Source organism: Mugil cephalus, chromosome 11 (assembly GCF_022458985.1).
Source record: "Mugil cephalus isolate CIBA_MC_2020 chromosome 11, CIBA_Mcephalus_1.1, whole genome shotgun sequence".
NCBI classification, from domain to species: Eukaryota; Metazoa; Chordata; class Actinopteri; order Mugiliformes; family Mugilidae; genus Mugil; species Mugil cephalus.
The window spans coordinates 8137365-8154032 of record NC_061780.1 but is presented as its reverse complement, the minus strand read 5'-3'; the positions used below and the strand labels follow the sequence as shown (position 1 = coordinate 8154032).

At 45.1% G+C, this 16668-nt stretch overlaps 1 protein-coding gene across 2 annotated transcripts; it reads left to right on the top strand.

The window, feature by feature from the left end:
- The first annotated feature begins 3562 nt into the window (after nucleotides 1-3562).
- On the top strand, nucleotides 3563-15756 carry si:dkeyp-69b9.3 (myocardin). Of its 2 annotated transcripts, none has more exons than XM_047599652.1 (16): nucleotides 3563-3883; nucleotides 4810-4976; nucleotides 7224-7277; nucleotides 7995-8050; nucleotides 8366-8432; nucleotides 9154-9276; nucleotides 9412-9608; nucleotides 9779-9919; nucleotides 10544-10709; nucleotides 10809-10998; nucleotides 11109-11253; nucleotides 11370-11966; nucleotides 12097-12195; nucleotides 12353-12490; nucleotides 12577-12631; nucleotides 12722-15756. In XM_047599652.1, exons 2-16 carry the CDS (start codon nucleotides 4922-4924, stop codon nucleotides 13144-13146), a joined length of 2508 nt encoding a protein of 835 aa, XP_047455608.1. In that variant the 5' UTR covers nucleotides 3563-3883; nucleotides 4810-4921; the 3' UTR covers nucleotides 13147-15756. The 2 variants fall into 2 exon arrangements, with proteins under 2 accessions (XP_047455608.1, XP_047455609.1); XM_047599653.1 differs by lacking the exon at nucleotides 3563-3883 and adding an exon at nucleotides 4595-4653.
- Nucleotides 15757-16668: the final 912 nt, after the last annotated feature.

Here is a 16668-nt window from a genome sequence, read left to right as displayed (position 1 = left end):
CAGTCAGGGAATGACAAAACAGACGTACAAAATGACCTCCGTGTGTTGCTAACACACCTGTGTGAGAGAGGGTGAACAGTGCAAATACCAACGACCTCATACTGCTAAGGGAGCTCTCGAGATCGTTGAGAATGATTGTCTTCCGCTCCGATATAGACGGGAGGAGTGATTGCAGACGTGATACAAACCTGCCGTTGAGTCATAAAAGCTGCAGGTCCCTGAGTAACCCTGCCTTACGGTCACGCTGGCCATACGCTTGTCCTCGCCGAGCTCCGTCAACACTGTCGTCACCCCAGATGAACTGTGTCTCTTTGGCCTTAACGCAACCTCAAATATAAACAGTTATGAATGTGAGTAAAAGATAACAAGAGTCCAAAATACAGTATATATATACAATATGGTTAATGGGTAAGTGAGGTGCTGTATACACTATACACTGGCTAACTGCTGTACATTACTGCCTTTTCACATTTACGAAGATTCTATCACAGCTTTTTATTTTTTTCTTTATTCCCCTTTTATTTGAAAATCTGTTCAAACCACTTACACTGTATGATCTGGCATAACATCATGACATAATATTGTTTAGGTCCAAAACAGTGGTTTTGTCACAAGACAGTCAGTGTTATTTACTTCCCCTGTCAGTGGTCATAGTGTTATGTGTACACACTTATCATAATACCTTTTATGGCAATGTAACCATTACTTTTAATTTAACGCAAATACTTTCCTGCTCACACTTTCAACTATATACTGTATATATACTGTAAGTTTGAATTATAAATTCACGAGTAATATGATCCCAATCCACATCATTCCCACAAAAGATAGTTCCCCAATTACCAGTGGCTCCTAACCTTCAGTGCTGTAAAGACCCATTGAAGTGCTGCGTACATATAGTTAAGGTCACTCTGAGGGTTCAGCCATTAAATCAGTGCTCTTCTGTTGGGAAGAAAAAGAACAAACTGACACAAAACAGATTCATGGTCCCCTAATTGACACCACTGGGCTGTTGCACTGCTGAGCCTACAAGGTTCTCGGCGCATGGTGATAATGAATATTCAACTGGCTGAGTGTGTGAGATCAGCAGTCCAGCTGGAGATGTGTGTGTGTGTGTGTGTTGTACAGTATGTATGCGTCTCTATGCGTGCGTGTGCTGCTTGGTAATGATCCAGATTGCACAGAGCTTCAAAGTGCTGCGACTGACGGACAGATGGATGACGGACAGAGGGAAGACAGAAATCTGTGGAGTGTGTGTTTGAAATTTGCCTGTGTGTGTGTGTGTTGTGTTTGTGCTGCGTGAAGTGGAACGGGCAGCAGGGCCTTCTGAGTGGCACAAGGCACATCGCCAAGTGATTGAAGTGATAAAGGTAGAGGAGGAGGGGAGAGAGGATGAGAATGGATCCAGTGATGGACGACCAGAGAGAGGGCGGCAGATGTAATGAAGTGTGTTATACTGGTATGTTTCAGCTTTTCATTCTCTTTGATGTGTTTGGCACTTTGATATGTTTGTCGTGCGTCCGCTGTGTTACATCCCAGGTGTCCCAATGTTGCCACTGAGAGACAAAATGATGTAAAGCTAAACTAACCATGAATGCTTTTTTTAAAAAAATTTTTTTTTGATGGGGTCTAATATTCTCGGCTGCCATTGCGCAGTTCGACCATGTGAGGGCGCAATTACACTTAGGATGTGCTGTAGGATGTGCTCGGCTCATTCTCTCATTCTGTGCTGTCTCTCAGTTCCCTCAAATGGTGGAGGGATACTTAGATCAGGGTGAAAGGCAGAAGACAGCGAGCCATTGGAGAGCTGGATTTACATTCAAAGTCTGAAGACAGACCAGAGAGAGGAGACAGTTCTGACACACATATCATCGACTCGTCATTGTGTGGCATATCTGTTTTACTGGCTACATGATGGATATGGGGGCTTTTTTTTTTTTTTTACCTCAATTGCTATATGTACAAATGAATAAGCCCAGAGAAATATGATATTTCAAAAGGGTAAGGTTAACAGTGTGCAAGCCAGCCCGCTCACCAGACACAGGATTAACACTATGCAATCTGTGTGTGAGGGCTGTGTGAGAGAGGAAGGGCATGAGGAGGGGGGGGAGGGAGGGAGCCAAAGAAAGAGGGTAACAGGTGTTAATCAGAAAGGGAGTCCCGGCTGCAGAGGAGAGGGTGTAGCTGTTGTGGGGAACCAGAGGAAAAAGCAATTACATCACCTTTCCTACAATAATGTGCCGCGCTGTCGGTGCAGTGGGTGCTTCTATATATGTGAGTGTGATGTGTGCAAGAGGCATTCGCAGGGCACGAGAGGAAAAGCTGTCAAAGGTGAGATTTTATAATGATGACAAACACAGACGCCGTGTGCAAATGGCACCGAAAAGAGTGGCCGGCCTGTAGCCGCCTATTAAATTAAAGTTCCCATTCATTCATTGGTCCGTGGTGAGTGCTACTGGTCCATGCCCCTCTGCCTGAGCTCTGATTAGTGTTTATCCACGTCAGACACTTTCCCTCCAGGTCAGATAAAATAGCAGCAACCGGCGTTTTTTTGTTTTTTTGTTTTTTCCCCTACCATCCCTCTTCCTGTACATGCCGCTGAGACTTCCCCCAGCGTTGCGCCTGCCCTTCCTGTCTCGTCTGCCTCCCCCTCGCCTCCCCCGTCCCTCCCTCTACCTCCCTTCTCTCCGTCTCCCTTCTTCTCCATGACCTGCTGAACCAGCACACACCGGCCTGTCTGTCAAACGGACGGAACAGGTGCTCCGGCTACAAACTCACTTCCCCCACTTTTCCGCCCTCCGCAGCCCATTGCCCCCATCCACACACACACGCGCACGCGCACACACACACACACACACACACACACACACACACACACACACACACACACACACACACGTGTATATATAGGTATACACGTGTAGGGAGCATGCATTTATTGGCAAACACGCGCCTACATGTTCACCCATGCTGCCACTGAGCTTGTACAGTGAGGTGAAAGTCGGGTGATTTCGCTCGGTGCCGGTGCTGAATCGTGCTAAAGTATATGCTGACTGACACTGACTTACTGACCTGTGACTCTCTGTTACACACGCGCACGCACACATACGCGCACACACACACACAAACACGCACACACACACACACACTGCTAAATCACTTTAAGAGGGTGACCCAAAGGTATCTTGACAGGAGCATATGAGCCTGCAGTCCTGCTGCTGTACATGATTTGATGTGAGTCCAAAACACTCCCAGGCTTTTCGCTGCTTTGTAATAAACTGTCTCTTTATCCCGCTTTCACTTTTCCATCCATCACATTAGCTGCCAGTTCGGCTCCCAACGTTAAGGGGTTGTGCTGACGTCGTCAGGGGTTTCACTTCTGTCAAAGTCATGTGCAAACAAACACAAAACACGTATTGTCTTTGAAGCTGTTCCTGAATCCGTCAGTCAGCAGATGTCAAAGAGGGTGAATGGCTATGAGGGAGGGGAGAGGGGGAGGAAGGAGAGGCCATGGGGGGGGGGGGGGGGTGAAGTTTGACAGTCGCTTGCAGTTGGCACCAAGGATCCAGGATGCTTTGGGGCGGACGGAGAGAGGGGCAGAGAGAGTGAGGCAGAGGTAGAGAGGGTGAGTTTCTATCGTAAGAGGAACGAAGGAACCACAGATCCTTTTCCGTCTTGCATTTCACCTTTAGGAAAAACGGTGAAGTGTGGAAAAGGGGCAAAAGAAAAAAAAAGGATATGAAAAGAACATGAAAGAAAGAATTCGTCATTAAACGCACTACGAAGTTCTCTCTTTCCCTCTCTTCCTCCATCCTGCACCTCTCTCAATTTAATCTTAAATCCACTCCAATTTCCCCCGAGGGACTCAATTCTCTTTTTTCCTGTAAGTATTCTCTTTCATTCTCTTGCTTTTCTTCTTCTCAGTGATTTCAGTGCCTGCTTGAGCCTCTGTGCCCTACTGTGAAACAATGCCTGTACCAGACATGAAATCTCAATCAATTGCTTGTTATTAGATTGCACTACGGAGTGAGGGTCTTCTTTTTGAACTCTTTATGTTGTAAATAAATGAAGTCTGCGCTTTTATCGGACTGGGAATAGGAAGAACAACTGTGGTGATTTAGTATGCATAACCTCAGCCATTCCGAAGCACGTGTGAGTGGTTTTGTTTGTGTGTGTTTGCACGCTCCCTTCAAACAGGCTTCCTTTGGGTGTTTTGTGGCCGGCCCGTTTGGATCAATATTGTTAATAGATTGTGTGTGTGAGCAATAACGCAGCTTATGTAGATTTCCAGCTCTCTCTATTTGAGAGTCGGCTCCTCTTAGCTTGGCGCACGACTCACTTTTGGTCCTGCTGTGGAGTTGTGTGGTTGCGGTGGTGTTACAAGTTCACGTTTGTCCATCACAATCAGCGTCCTCCAGCGCTAACGTCTGAAACTCCGCTGGGGTTCCCAGTCGCTTGTGCGAGCTCCTCACCTTGCTTCTTCTCCCGGCTCCTTGCCCCGTCTCTCTAAAGCCTCCTCGTCTGTTTAATTGTCTGTGTTGTTAGCTCTGTCTCTGTGGGTGGGCCTCTGTGACTCTCTGTGTGATTGTGACAGGCCGTCTGTGGGGAGGCCTGCTGTTGCCAGAGCGGCTCGCCGTAGACTTCAGTCTGCCTGTAGGTCTGAGGAGCTCTGTGTCTCTATTTCCCGCTCAGTCTACCTCCACCGGGCTTTGTGTGCCTCTATCAATATCAGTTTGTGTCTATCAGTGGGTTAACAAGCATCTGTCTCTCTCTCTCCTCCCCTTCCTCTGCCCTTCGCTGTACTCCCAGCCGTGAGAGACAGACAGAGAGGGGTCCATTCCTCCTGGCAGAGCAACGTCAGGAATCTCCTCTTTCTCTCTGCTCCACGCCCTCGCATCCTCCAAACATCTTGCCCTCCACCATGACGCTGCTGGCCTCCGAGAGGTCACTCCTCATCCGGAACAAGTTCCGCTCAGGTGAGGGCCCTGGCGGCGCCGTGCTCGTGTCAATTAGGGGAGAGGATGACGCAACAACAGCTTTACGTGTCAGGCACGATTGGCTACGTTGGCATCAATACGTAGAGGTGTTCGTGAAGGTTATAGGCTACTCAGCGAAGGTATTGATCACGTCGGATGGATTTAAAGACCGCTGCCTACGGACACAGATGTCCTGTGTGGCTGTGATGACGGCTGACCCCGAGGGGGAAAAAAACAGAGATGTCTGCACGTAACTGCGCGACACTTAAACAACAACCAACAAAGTTAAAAAAGCTAAATTGAGCGGCCTTATCCTTGTGTGATTAGATCAGATGTGACTCAGTGTGGCCTGGCAGCACGAGCAAACAACCTCCACAACCGTCTTCAGATTTTGATTCTAATGTTGGTTAACTGGCAAAGAGTCCCGTCCCCGTAATAAGCATCTATGTCCTAACTATGGTGGGAAACACTGAGTTCGTTAAGCGCCGCGTCGCTCACAGGGAGAAGCTGGAGGAGAGAGTACAGTATGTGTTGAGGGGTTTTAAACAAATGACACTGGCAAAGCTCTGACACCAGCATCCAAAGTTATTAGAGAGTATCTGCCTCCGAATCATGTTTGCGATCTGTAACAGCTAAAAAGCGTGCTAGAAGGATCTCATCCTGTTTTGGAAAACTTTAACTGTGTCGCGCGAAGCTTCAGACTGAAAACTAAAATCCGAAAACTGAAATACCACTGTCCGTGGTGGGTTTGGAAGTGGAAACTACTTTCAGGAGATCAACAAGCAGCACTGAAACAGCGTCCTCGTGGCTGCATACATTACTAGCTTCCTTACGAGCCGCAGCGGCTGTTGTTGAGTTCCCAGGCAGCTGTCATAAACGGCTGGTAAAATAGAAAGGCGAGAAAATGACACAGAGACGGTCCCTAGGTGTGCAAACACCTGCTGCAAAACGTGATTCTTTAGGCAGCTGCTCTGTTTGAAATCATGTTATGTGTACATAGCGGAGCCAGGGGAATATTTCTGTGCCAACATATGACGCAGTGTATCATTTATATCTCAGTTTCAACTTCCTTTTCTCCGTTTAATTGTCAACAGTTTCGTGCATTTGTTGACCTTTGACACTAACTGCTGTGCCGATTCTCCGCGTCTCCAAAGCACGCATATATTAGATTCTGAGATCAATATTTAGATATGGTCGAAATGCAAATATCAAACTAATGTTTCACAGAATTTTTGCCCTCTGACCCGTTGAAGCTACTATAAATGTCTGCCGCTGACCCCTTATCGTGAATTGCCTTTCGGCTGTGAGCTGTTCACCCTAAAAAGGTTCAAGGCATTTGATAGTTTACAAGAAAGAAATGCGAAAGAGACTAATTACTCAACAGTGCTGCTCACATATTCCTTGTGACTGACCCCGAGGAGCAGTCTTATTATGTAACTGATGTTAAGTAATGTGATTGGAAGTGGTGATTTGCATTGGGCCGACAGCGAATAAAAATAAACGACTGAACCCAAGCTGACAAACACCGCTCTTCTATCTGACTAAGAGCACAGATCACAGTGTGTGAATCTGCTTTAAATCCAGATTTTTGAAGTTGTTCGGCTCCTGTTTTGAGCGTTCAGAGGTCCGGGAAAGCAGGAAGAACAAACTGCGGCGGCACAAATGAGTATGACGTTAGGAGGAGGGGATGCATGAGAGGCTTGTGGAGAGAGTGGGACAGCTGATGGGGGGAAGGGACCAACAGAAATAGACATACTGAGAGATAAATAGTTACTGCCCTCAAACCCCCTGTGCAGCCCCCCCCCCCCCCCCCCCCCCACACACACACACACACACACACCCCACTCCTTCAGGTCTCTCAGGTCTCGAAACTCGCTGAAATGTATCATGAGGGGGGCGGGGGGGGGGAGATCACTCGGTGTAATGGGCCCAGCCCTATACCCAGCTTCACCTGTTCGTGCGTGTCCTGGATGTTAATGTGTATGTACATATGTGCAGTGTGTACATGAGTGCAGATATTAGAGGAGATACACAATCTACAAGCACTGCAAAGTCATGGGGTAAGACGAGTTTCGAGGCCATATCATTTAACAGAGAGTCTCGGATTACTTACCTCTCTACGTCAGTCCGATTTGTTTTTACAGATGTTTTTTTTTTTATTTTTTTTTAATTAGACTACAGTTCCTTCATTGTAAGCCCCCTTTCCCCCCTTTTTAACACATCTCATTGTCTGTTCTTGTCTTCTAGTTCTGCAGTTGAGGATTCAAAACCGAAGGCTGAGTGAAATCAATGCAGACTCAGGTTAGTCCATGTGTATCATTAACATTGTGATTGATCCATCTGCACTATGACTGCAGGTTGCCTTTCATATTAATGATCTTCCAGTCACCTGTTTACACAGAACGATGATTACTTATTGATTTCCCAGTGTTTTTGCGGATTCTACTATATTGACCATTGTTTACTTTTCTCTTCTTTTGACTTTCGTAAAAGAGCAAAATAGCTGGATTTAATTTTGTCTTTTGCAGGTGTGTTTTGAAAACCTAAGGCCATGCAGTCTATGTCACTCGAATATGGCAAATGGTTAACGGTTAATTCTGCTGTATTATGTTGTATATCTAGCTCAGTAATTCCAGCTTTATTAAAAAATGCTAACAGCCTTAATAACGTTCGTGTAATGACTGAACATTATCATTATGTCTTTAATAAAGTAAAATATCTGCACATGCCCAGACATTCAACAGTCAATTTTTCATTATGTGTTTTTTTGTGCATAAAATGTGTCAGGAAAAAAAAACAGAAAGAAAATTCCACATTGTAGAAATAGAAAAAACAATCCCAGTCCTGTGCTGTAACTGGGAAGCATGACTTGAAAGCGTCTGCGTGTTGTTTGACCTGATCTAACTAGGCTAATGCTCTCTAAGTGTTACAATATTTGGATTAAGACAATTTTTTTTTTTTTTTTTAAATGTTATGTTGCAATTTCATCCTATACCCTCATTCTTTCGGTGTCCACAGGTCTGAAGTCCACCTGTCCCGCTCCAAAAGCAGAGAAAGACCAGAGTGAAGCTCTGGTGAGTAGCATCCTGTTTCTCATTACTGACATTCCTTCACTTCATTTCAGACTCTGATTTTGATGCATCCAACACATGTGCTACATGTGCCATGTTTTTACATTTCCATGAGTGTGTTGTGCTGATTGTGTTTGTAAAGAGAATTTCATAAAAGGGCTGTTGTGAAATCTGAAGGACCCTCCTTTTAAAAAGAATCTTTACATATATTTTTAGTGATTCCATTAGGCTACGCAGACACTGACGTTTTATTCATTATTTTCATTAACTGCATTGTTACCTCTGGGTGCTGGTTTGACCTGCCGTTTCCTGATGCAGCGTCTAACCGAGGATGGTGCCACTCAGAAGTTGCCCCCTGGTGGTCTCAAGACCGAAACTGCACAAGGTGATACCATGCCAACAGTACTGTTGCCGTCTCCTTCTTGCTTTACCCTGTATGCTCCCAGCATAGTGCATAGTAATTTCCTCTCCTCTGTCATTCTCTCTGTCTGCTCTCCACTCCTCGTTGCACAGTAGTCGTGCAAGGAAATGAAGTGTGTAAATCTTTCAGGGCTTCTCTGTTTCATCGGCTGTCAGTTAAATAGAAATGTGACCTTGTTGCACACTGTAATGCTGCGTTATAAGCGGCCGGCACACATATTGATGATTGACAGCACATGATAAACCCGCCAATCCAAGGATCAGAGTCATCATTTTCTGCCACTTTACTGACGTCTCATTCTATCATCTCTGCTCCCCCGAACGCTCTCGAACTCTACACTTGTTTCGAAAGGGTTCTTATTATAGTAGTTGGATTTCTTTTAATGTCAAATTTCATAATAGTCTTTTCCTGCTATTTTAAAATGTGTGTTCATATCAAAGGGAATACATTTCCCTATGGACAAGAGTGTTTACTATTTTTTAATGCCTCTGCTGGTTTGAATTGGGACTGATCGCCCGTGGCAAAACTCTGGTACATGCTCACATCACATATGTTCTGAATCCTGTTGCTTCTCTTTCTCCAATCTCATCTCATCTCCCCCCCATCCCCCCCTCTCTGCTGGTCTCCCATCTGTCCTCATCTCTCCATTCCTCTGCACCATCCCTCTCTTTTCCCTCACCCGCAGAGAGGACGGCGGCGTGTGGGGGCCAGAGGCAGAAGAAGGCTCGCCAGGCGCAGGACCTCACCGAGAGGATCCAGCGTCCGCCTGGACCCACGGAGCACGAACACACACTGCCCCTAGAGAACCGTGAGTCAACACGCATCCGCATGCATCGACACACACGGACATTTTTTTTATTTATTTATTTATTTTTTTATTTCCCGTCCCGATCTCCTCTGCTCTTCTTTTGACCTTACCTCCCTTCACTTTTCATTTCCTCAGGTCCTGTCTCCTTCCCTCTGCCTGCTGATGTCTTCGAAGATGACATCTCCTCCTCCTCCTCATCCTCACCGCCTGAGCAGCATGGCGCTCACCAATCACCGGCCTTCTCCTCATTGCCAGGGCTCTCGGGTGACCAATTACTGAGTGACTGCTCAGCTGCGGGGCCGTCCCTCAACCAAAATCCCAGTCTTACACAGGTGAGGAAATTACGCAGAGGTTAAAATGTATATGTCGAATGCAACAAAAGGTCTAATGAATTGCTTCCCACTAGTAAACTGATAAACATATTAGAGGAGATATTAACTGACTGATGAGTTTATAAATAGCTTCATATGTCAACTCTGATAATCTGATATTTTGCCTTCAGTCTGGTTTGGCGTTGCTCCTGGCAACCGAGGGCATCAGACAACCTATGAGTGTAACACTCGGTGAATCAAACTCCATGGCAACAACCGGGAGACCAAATGGGATGTATCTGAACTCTCAGGCCACACCCCTGCTGCCAAAGGTAACACGAGGTTAAAGCATGCTCATCCTCTTCCCCTTTCAGTTGTCAGTCGTTCAAAATGAACATTTAATAGGTAACATGACATTTTCACCCAGAAAATAAAAGCATTTGGTTAGTGTGCACTGCGCGTGTGTATTTGTCTCCTTTGGTGGTATTCATAGTACGTATAAGAGATAAAAGAGCGCTGTAGAGGTCTTTAACCTAACACAATGGTCACTCTTTTGTTTTTTCAACCACAGTGCTCCGCTGTAAGCTGCTCTGCATTCATTACTGTCAATTTGCACTTGTGGGCCAACTTGGTATTTGCCCTGTAGGTTAACACATTCACACACCAGCAGCCTGGTTTTATGTCAGAACCAGCACACGCCGCCATCTGGAGATTTGTAAAGCATTTATACATTATCACCATGTGCACATTTAACCTCGACATGGGGCAAATGCTGTCAAACACTGTGAAATTACTTGGCATTTCCACTGCGATACCGTACATGCTGTTCTTTAAAGAGAAGATATTAAAGAGAGATATTAAAGCAAAGGTAAAACCAAGCCAACTGAACTTGTTTGCATTTTCCTGAAGATGGATTCTTCAGTTTAAGAAAGCGTGGGTGTCACCTGTGTTCACAGACAGCTCGGCCTCCCAGCCCCGCCTGCTCCTCATCCCTGACCCCCTCCCTCAACTTCAACCATCTTCCCCGCCCGCGGAAACCACGGGACACCAAACCCAAGATGAAGAAACTCAAGTATCACCAGTACATTCCTCCGGACCAGAGAGGAGGGTCTGGAACTGGAGGTATAACCAACTTAATAATTCCATATTTTTTAATGTGTTGTTATGTGTTTTCTGGTATTGATGCATTTGACTTTAATCAGAAAATGTATTTATTTATAGTGGGAGGAGCCAAACAAAAGAGCCCTACCTCTACCCAGTCTTTAGACCCAGCCTATTCCCAACTTCTGAAACAGCAGCACGTCATCCTCCAACTACAAATCCTCCAGAACCAGCAGCAACAACAGCAACAACAGCTACAACAACAACAACAACAGCAACAACAGCAACAACAGCTCACTGTTGTACCCAGGTTCGTGTGTGCATGCAGAGCTGACAATTTGTAATTCAAATACGCACATCTCTGCTTTATCAATAAGGAATGAGTCCTCAGCTGGTAACACTTCTGTCCTATCCTGTCAGCGGAGAACACAGGGATCTTGTGAAGTCTTCTGGAGCCATGCCAGTGAATCTCCAACCTGTTCCCGCCACAACAAACCACACCCCTATGGACACAAACCCTGCATCCAAACCCGAGCTTCTCCCTGCAAATCTGGTTGACTTAACAGTAAGAAAATATCTCACGGCTCGTAGAGACTCATAGTCGCTTTGAAAGATCTTCATTGAGAATGATTCATGACTAAGGGAAACTGCCTGTCCACCTCTACTGCTTTCCTTCGTCAGGTGTCAGAGTTACGTCAGCAGCTGCGTAAGCGCGGCCTCCCCGTCTCCGGCACCAAGCCTGCCCTGTTGCAGCGGCTTCGTCCGTTCCAGCTTCCCCATACTTCCCTCACTCCGGCTCCCCTCTCTCAGCTGGGTAACAGCCTTGAGCCCCTCCCTCCTCCGCTGCCCCCAAGCCAGAGCCCTGGCTCAAGCTCCAGCTCTGGACTCGACTCACCCAGCAGCAGCCCAAACCAACAGCTGTACATCCAGGACAGGGGAGTTCCTAATGGGATTCTCAGCGACGCTCCAAACAGAGTTCCAAGTGGAATTCTAAACACTGTCCCAAATGGATTCACAAATGCTGCATCAGTCAGTTTGGCAGGTGAACAGTGTGGTCTTACCACCACCACCACCACTGTCTTCTTGGCTCCTGCCAGCACCGCCTCAGGAACTCCGAGCCCCAGCCTACCCATGTCGTCCTCCTCCCCCCTGCAATGTGGGACTCCCTGGAGGTCTGAGACTGAGCAGCAGCAGCAGCAGCAGCAGGAGCTGAGTGTGGAGCTGGAGATGAGGGAGAGGATAAGGAGCAGGCCCAGGGACCGCTCCACACACAACGAGGTGAGGACAGGCAGGCTTGAATCTTTGCCCCTGAGACGATTTGGAGGACTTTATTTTTTTTTTTTAATTTATAGCTGTCTTATAGAATTACCCTCATTAATGCATGTTTACCGCTGCTATCATTAACCAGTCTGGTGGCGGATCCCTCCATCCGTTCCTGCAACAGGATCCCGGATGCTCTAGAGGGAAGCCAGAAACAGATTCGCAGACGGAAGTGTTATTTACACAGGTAACTCTACAGATCTGCACACACAGATCTTGGAAAATGTATAGAAAGAATTATTGTCAGAATCACACACAACAGAGCCTTTTGGGAACATTTCTCAAAGAGGAGAGCATACTCTCATCACCATCTGTCAGCTAATTTACCCCTGCTTTCTAATCAGGTGTTTTGCTGCCAGGCGTGTGATGTGATTGGCCATGACTTTGAGCTGCCAGTACAGATTACAGCAAGTCCTGTTCAGGCATTACCTGGTGTTCTCAGCTTGGAGGAAGAACTACAGGAGGCTATCCAGAAAGCACAGGTCAGAGTCTGAAGATAAACACGAGATCACTGAGAGTTTCTTTTGCACGGAGAGAATGAAATATTTTTCTTTTCTCTTGGCAACAGATGGACCCTCGGCAGTCTATTGATGACATTCTGGATGAGCCAATTACATGTGTTGGTGGGTCTCTCCTCAGTTAATAAAGCATTCAGATAAAATGGCACTCATATTTTTTCCACTGTCTAATCATTTTTACTGCGCCTCTTCCAGGCTCTGTCAATGTCTCTGATCATAAATCCCCAAGCCACTCGGCTCCTGGCTCTTCTCCTTCTCCCCCTCAAACCGATCAGCTGCAGACTACCCAGCAGCAAAACAAGGACGACAGGTTCCTGCCGTCACCTCTTTGCTCCTCTCTGTTGCTGGAGCTCCCTCCATCTCCTGCTGTAATAAAGCCCAGCCAGATTGTCCCTGCGCCTCCACCACCGCTCATCTGTACCTCCCCTCTGCCATCCACTGGGAAGTCACGGAAACGACGGGCTCCAACGCCATTTGAGGCGGCCGACTGGCTTGAAACGCTAACGTCTGGCTTCCGCCCTCTTACCCCACCAACCGCTCCCTTTGTTGAGTCAGACTTCAGTCTGGATTCAGATCTGAATGTCAATCGAGTGCTGGATCTAATGATAGAGCAGTGGTGAAGACGTGCAAGGAGTGCAGAAATTTCTGTTTGCAACTTCTTTGTATGTGCAGTAGATGAGCATTGTTTTTGTTAATGGTCACAAATGGAGCAACTGTATGCATCCCACTGAGGGCTCAAGATTGTGAATAGAGGCCATCCATCCACCCATCCATCCACCCATCCATCCACCCATCCATCATTGGCAAGCTGTCAGATTTACTGGCTCCACACATTGTCTAGAGCCAGGTTCATTGCAGTGATCAAACGTAGCTTTGGTGGGACACCGAGAGCCCAACACACACCCAGACACAGCCGAGTGCTGTTTAAAAGCACTTGGGCTCAGCCAGAAATGGCAAACAAGCAACACATCTGTGGATTGACACACTCCACAGCACAATGTTTGCTGTCCTAAACGAGAGAAAAACCTGGTGGCATATTAATTTAAACATGGTTCCTGGATGCGCTGGGAGAATGTTGTTTCTGACTTATCTCCAAAACCTGTTGTCGGATTGGGTTGAGTGTGGCCCCTAGTGTTGACTCAGTCATTGAGTCCCAGCCATTCATAAAGCCCATTCAGTGTGTAAAAGCCAGTCAGAGCACACAGCTTGTGTGTGGCTCCAGACCTTAACCCCGGTGCCAGACACACAGTCGGCATGCAGAGGGTGAAAGCTGGCAGAAGCCACAGACAAAAAGTGTGTGTGTGCATCTGTGCTTGTGCGAATGAGCGAGCGTGTGTGTTAAGTGAGTGTGTTTTCAGTATGTCTGATTGCCATATAAGTGACAGTGCACACATGGCTGCTTTTGTTTGTATGCAGCAACATACAAATGCTTCCATTGTAAATTTATCAGCGTTAACGCCAAAATGCACTTGTAGTCATTTGTCTGCTTCAGTTAAGTGTAACCATTTGCGTGAAGTATGATTGATCTGTGAGAGGATATGTGGGAAAGACACAGGAAAGAGGCTTTGGATTTCTGTGTCCACTTTTTAGAGCAGACATTTAATTGTGGCCTCGCTGCCAGCAGGCAGTAACTCCAGAGTAGTTACCCAGTGTAATCATCGGAACAACCACATTACCTTATTCAAGTCGCCTTTCTCCAGGAGAGCAATCAGGCAACCACCCCAAAAATAGTCCCCATACAAACGCACCAATCAGCCGAGTGAGAGTTTCCTCATCACTTTGCAAAGACAGGTGGTCATTTTGTTCCCTGATTAACCCCCAACAGCGTCTGGCCCACTGCTCGGTGCTTACCCTGCTACTAGCAAAGCCAGATTTAGCGCAATTTATAACCCAACGCCAAAGCCACACCTGTTCACCTGGTGTAAATTAATTCCACACATGTATTATTAGACATTGTTAAATCTCTGCTGTACATTTCAATATAAAAGAATGTAATTGATATTAAATGAATATGCACTGTAGAATTAGCTCGAAATAATATGTTTAGAGAGACTTGTCACATGACCAGGTGAGTTTCCGACTCAATACCAGCACATTTTTGTAATGCTGACAGTGATGTTGCTTTTACATTCTACATGATTGACTGGTCATTCAGAAATGGTTACACTCTTTGTTTGATACCCGTTCAGTGTATGTTCATAACGTGAGTTATGTCCATTTTCATCTCCACTTAACATGATGAGTGATGAGAAAATCTGACGGAGGTTAGCTGCCATTAACCTCTGCTGAGTTAGATACATATAATTCAGATACAAGATTCTATCGGCATAAAATTATACTCGGCCTTTAATTGGCCTCATGTCCCATCAATCATTTTGGGAAGTCCGATTGGCTCATTCATGACTGGGACATTTGTATTATTTGATAACTAACTCAAAGTCCTTCTGTACTACTGTTTTATTTAATAATGTTTGTTCCCTCCTCACTAATGCACAAAAAAGTAGAACACCAAGTGCAATATGATTTGTATAAAGGGCACAGAAAAGAGAGTTCTTGAGATCTTGGATCATACTATTCTCACGCCATGTTGTTTCTGTGCAGACATCGCAGAGACGCTGCTTGTTGCTTGTTCTGATGAAACCAGTGACAGCCTCACTTAGATTATCTGCGCAACCGCAAACCTTCAGCACAAAACTACAGCCTTGTTATGAAGCCATTCTTGTATAGCTTCCACAAACAGACTATGAAAAATGCAGCTAGATGCGAATGGATTGCCATGATAATCATGGTGATCAATAAACATTGCCTGCTGCAAAAAAAAAGGGAAAAAAGGAAAGAAAAAAAATAAAATTGATTGGCAGGAGAGTAAGATGCTACCTCCTGTGACTTCCTCTGCTTTAGGGCTGATACCAGTATTACCCTAGTTTTTTATTTAATTTCCACACTGATGCAGAGTTTCCTGTAGCACCTGTGAGACAGTCTCACTGGTTTGATTAAATCAAGGTTTAATACTTCTGTTTTAATCTTGCTTTGAAATGTCAGCTGAGTGTTTCAGGTAACTGTGATTCACTGGGCCACTTGCTGCTATAAATGCCTTATTCTGAAAATGTGAGCCAAGATAAAACATGATTTCTTTAATTTATTATGTAACTTATTCATGTAAAAGATACCAAACCCTGTCCAAAATGTATTTAAAAATGTTAAGAAAATTAAAGTCTTAATAGATTTTCTATGTGCTTCCTCTTTGCTTATTTTATCCATGTCAAGTGGGCAAGCGGCACATTTCTGTGATATATCACGCTGAGTGGATTAACAAATGGATGAAAAAATAACTGATCATTTATATTTATATATTTTACATGAAACTGTCCCAAATTATTTCTTATCAAATATTGATGATCGCAAAGTAAATTAAATATTCATTTGTGCCAATATGCTTCTTAAATATCCATGAAACTGTTTTAACATACACATCGCCTGATAGTTAATCTTTATAATATCATAATATCTCAGTGTTATAATGTGGAACAAAACGGCTGTAGCTATAAATGAAAAGCAGGAAAAACTGTGACCTCCAGTGAGTGATCAGCAGGGCAGTTATACTATTTTAATATCACGTTAGTGCTAGGAACTAATTTGATGCTTTTCAAAATGCATCTCTGGGATCCCTTTAAGTTGTTTACAGATTTGCAAGCTTTGGAAATGAATGAATGATGGTTAGATTCTCCCCCAAACACACCAAAACTACCAATAGCTAAATTAGTTTCTGTAATGGACTTGCACACACACTAATGTGCACACAGTGCTAATGTTACTAATGCAAAAAGTTCAAAGTACAGCATGTTTACCATATTAATAATCTTAGTTAACCATACTGACATGCTCACAGCACTAACATAAACCGAGCAGATGCAAACCTAATGTCAAATCTGTTGGTGGCGCTAGAGGAAAAGTATGTCAATAGTAAACCTACTGACAAGTCACCTAACAGTCAATCTGGTTTAAAGCGGTAGACTAATTGACTGATTGGCATACATTGCTACTACAAAGGTTAATAGGTTAAATATTGCATTACTTAAATTGGCATCTGCTTTTCTTTCTTATTGTGATGCCAGTGCATTATGTATTTCACAATCCCCGAC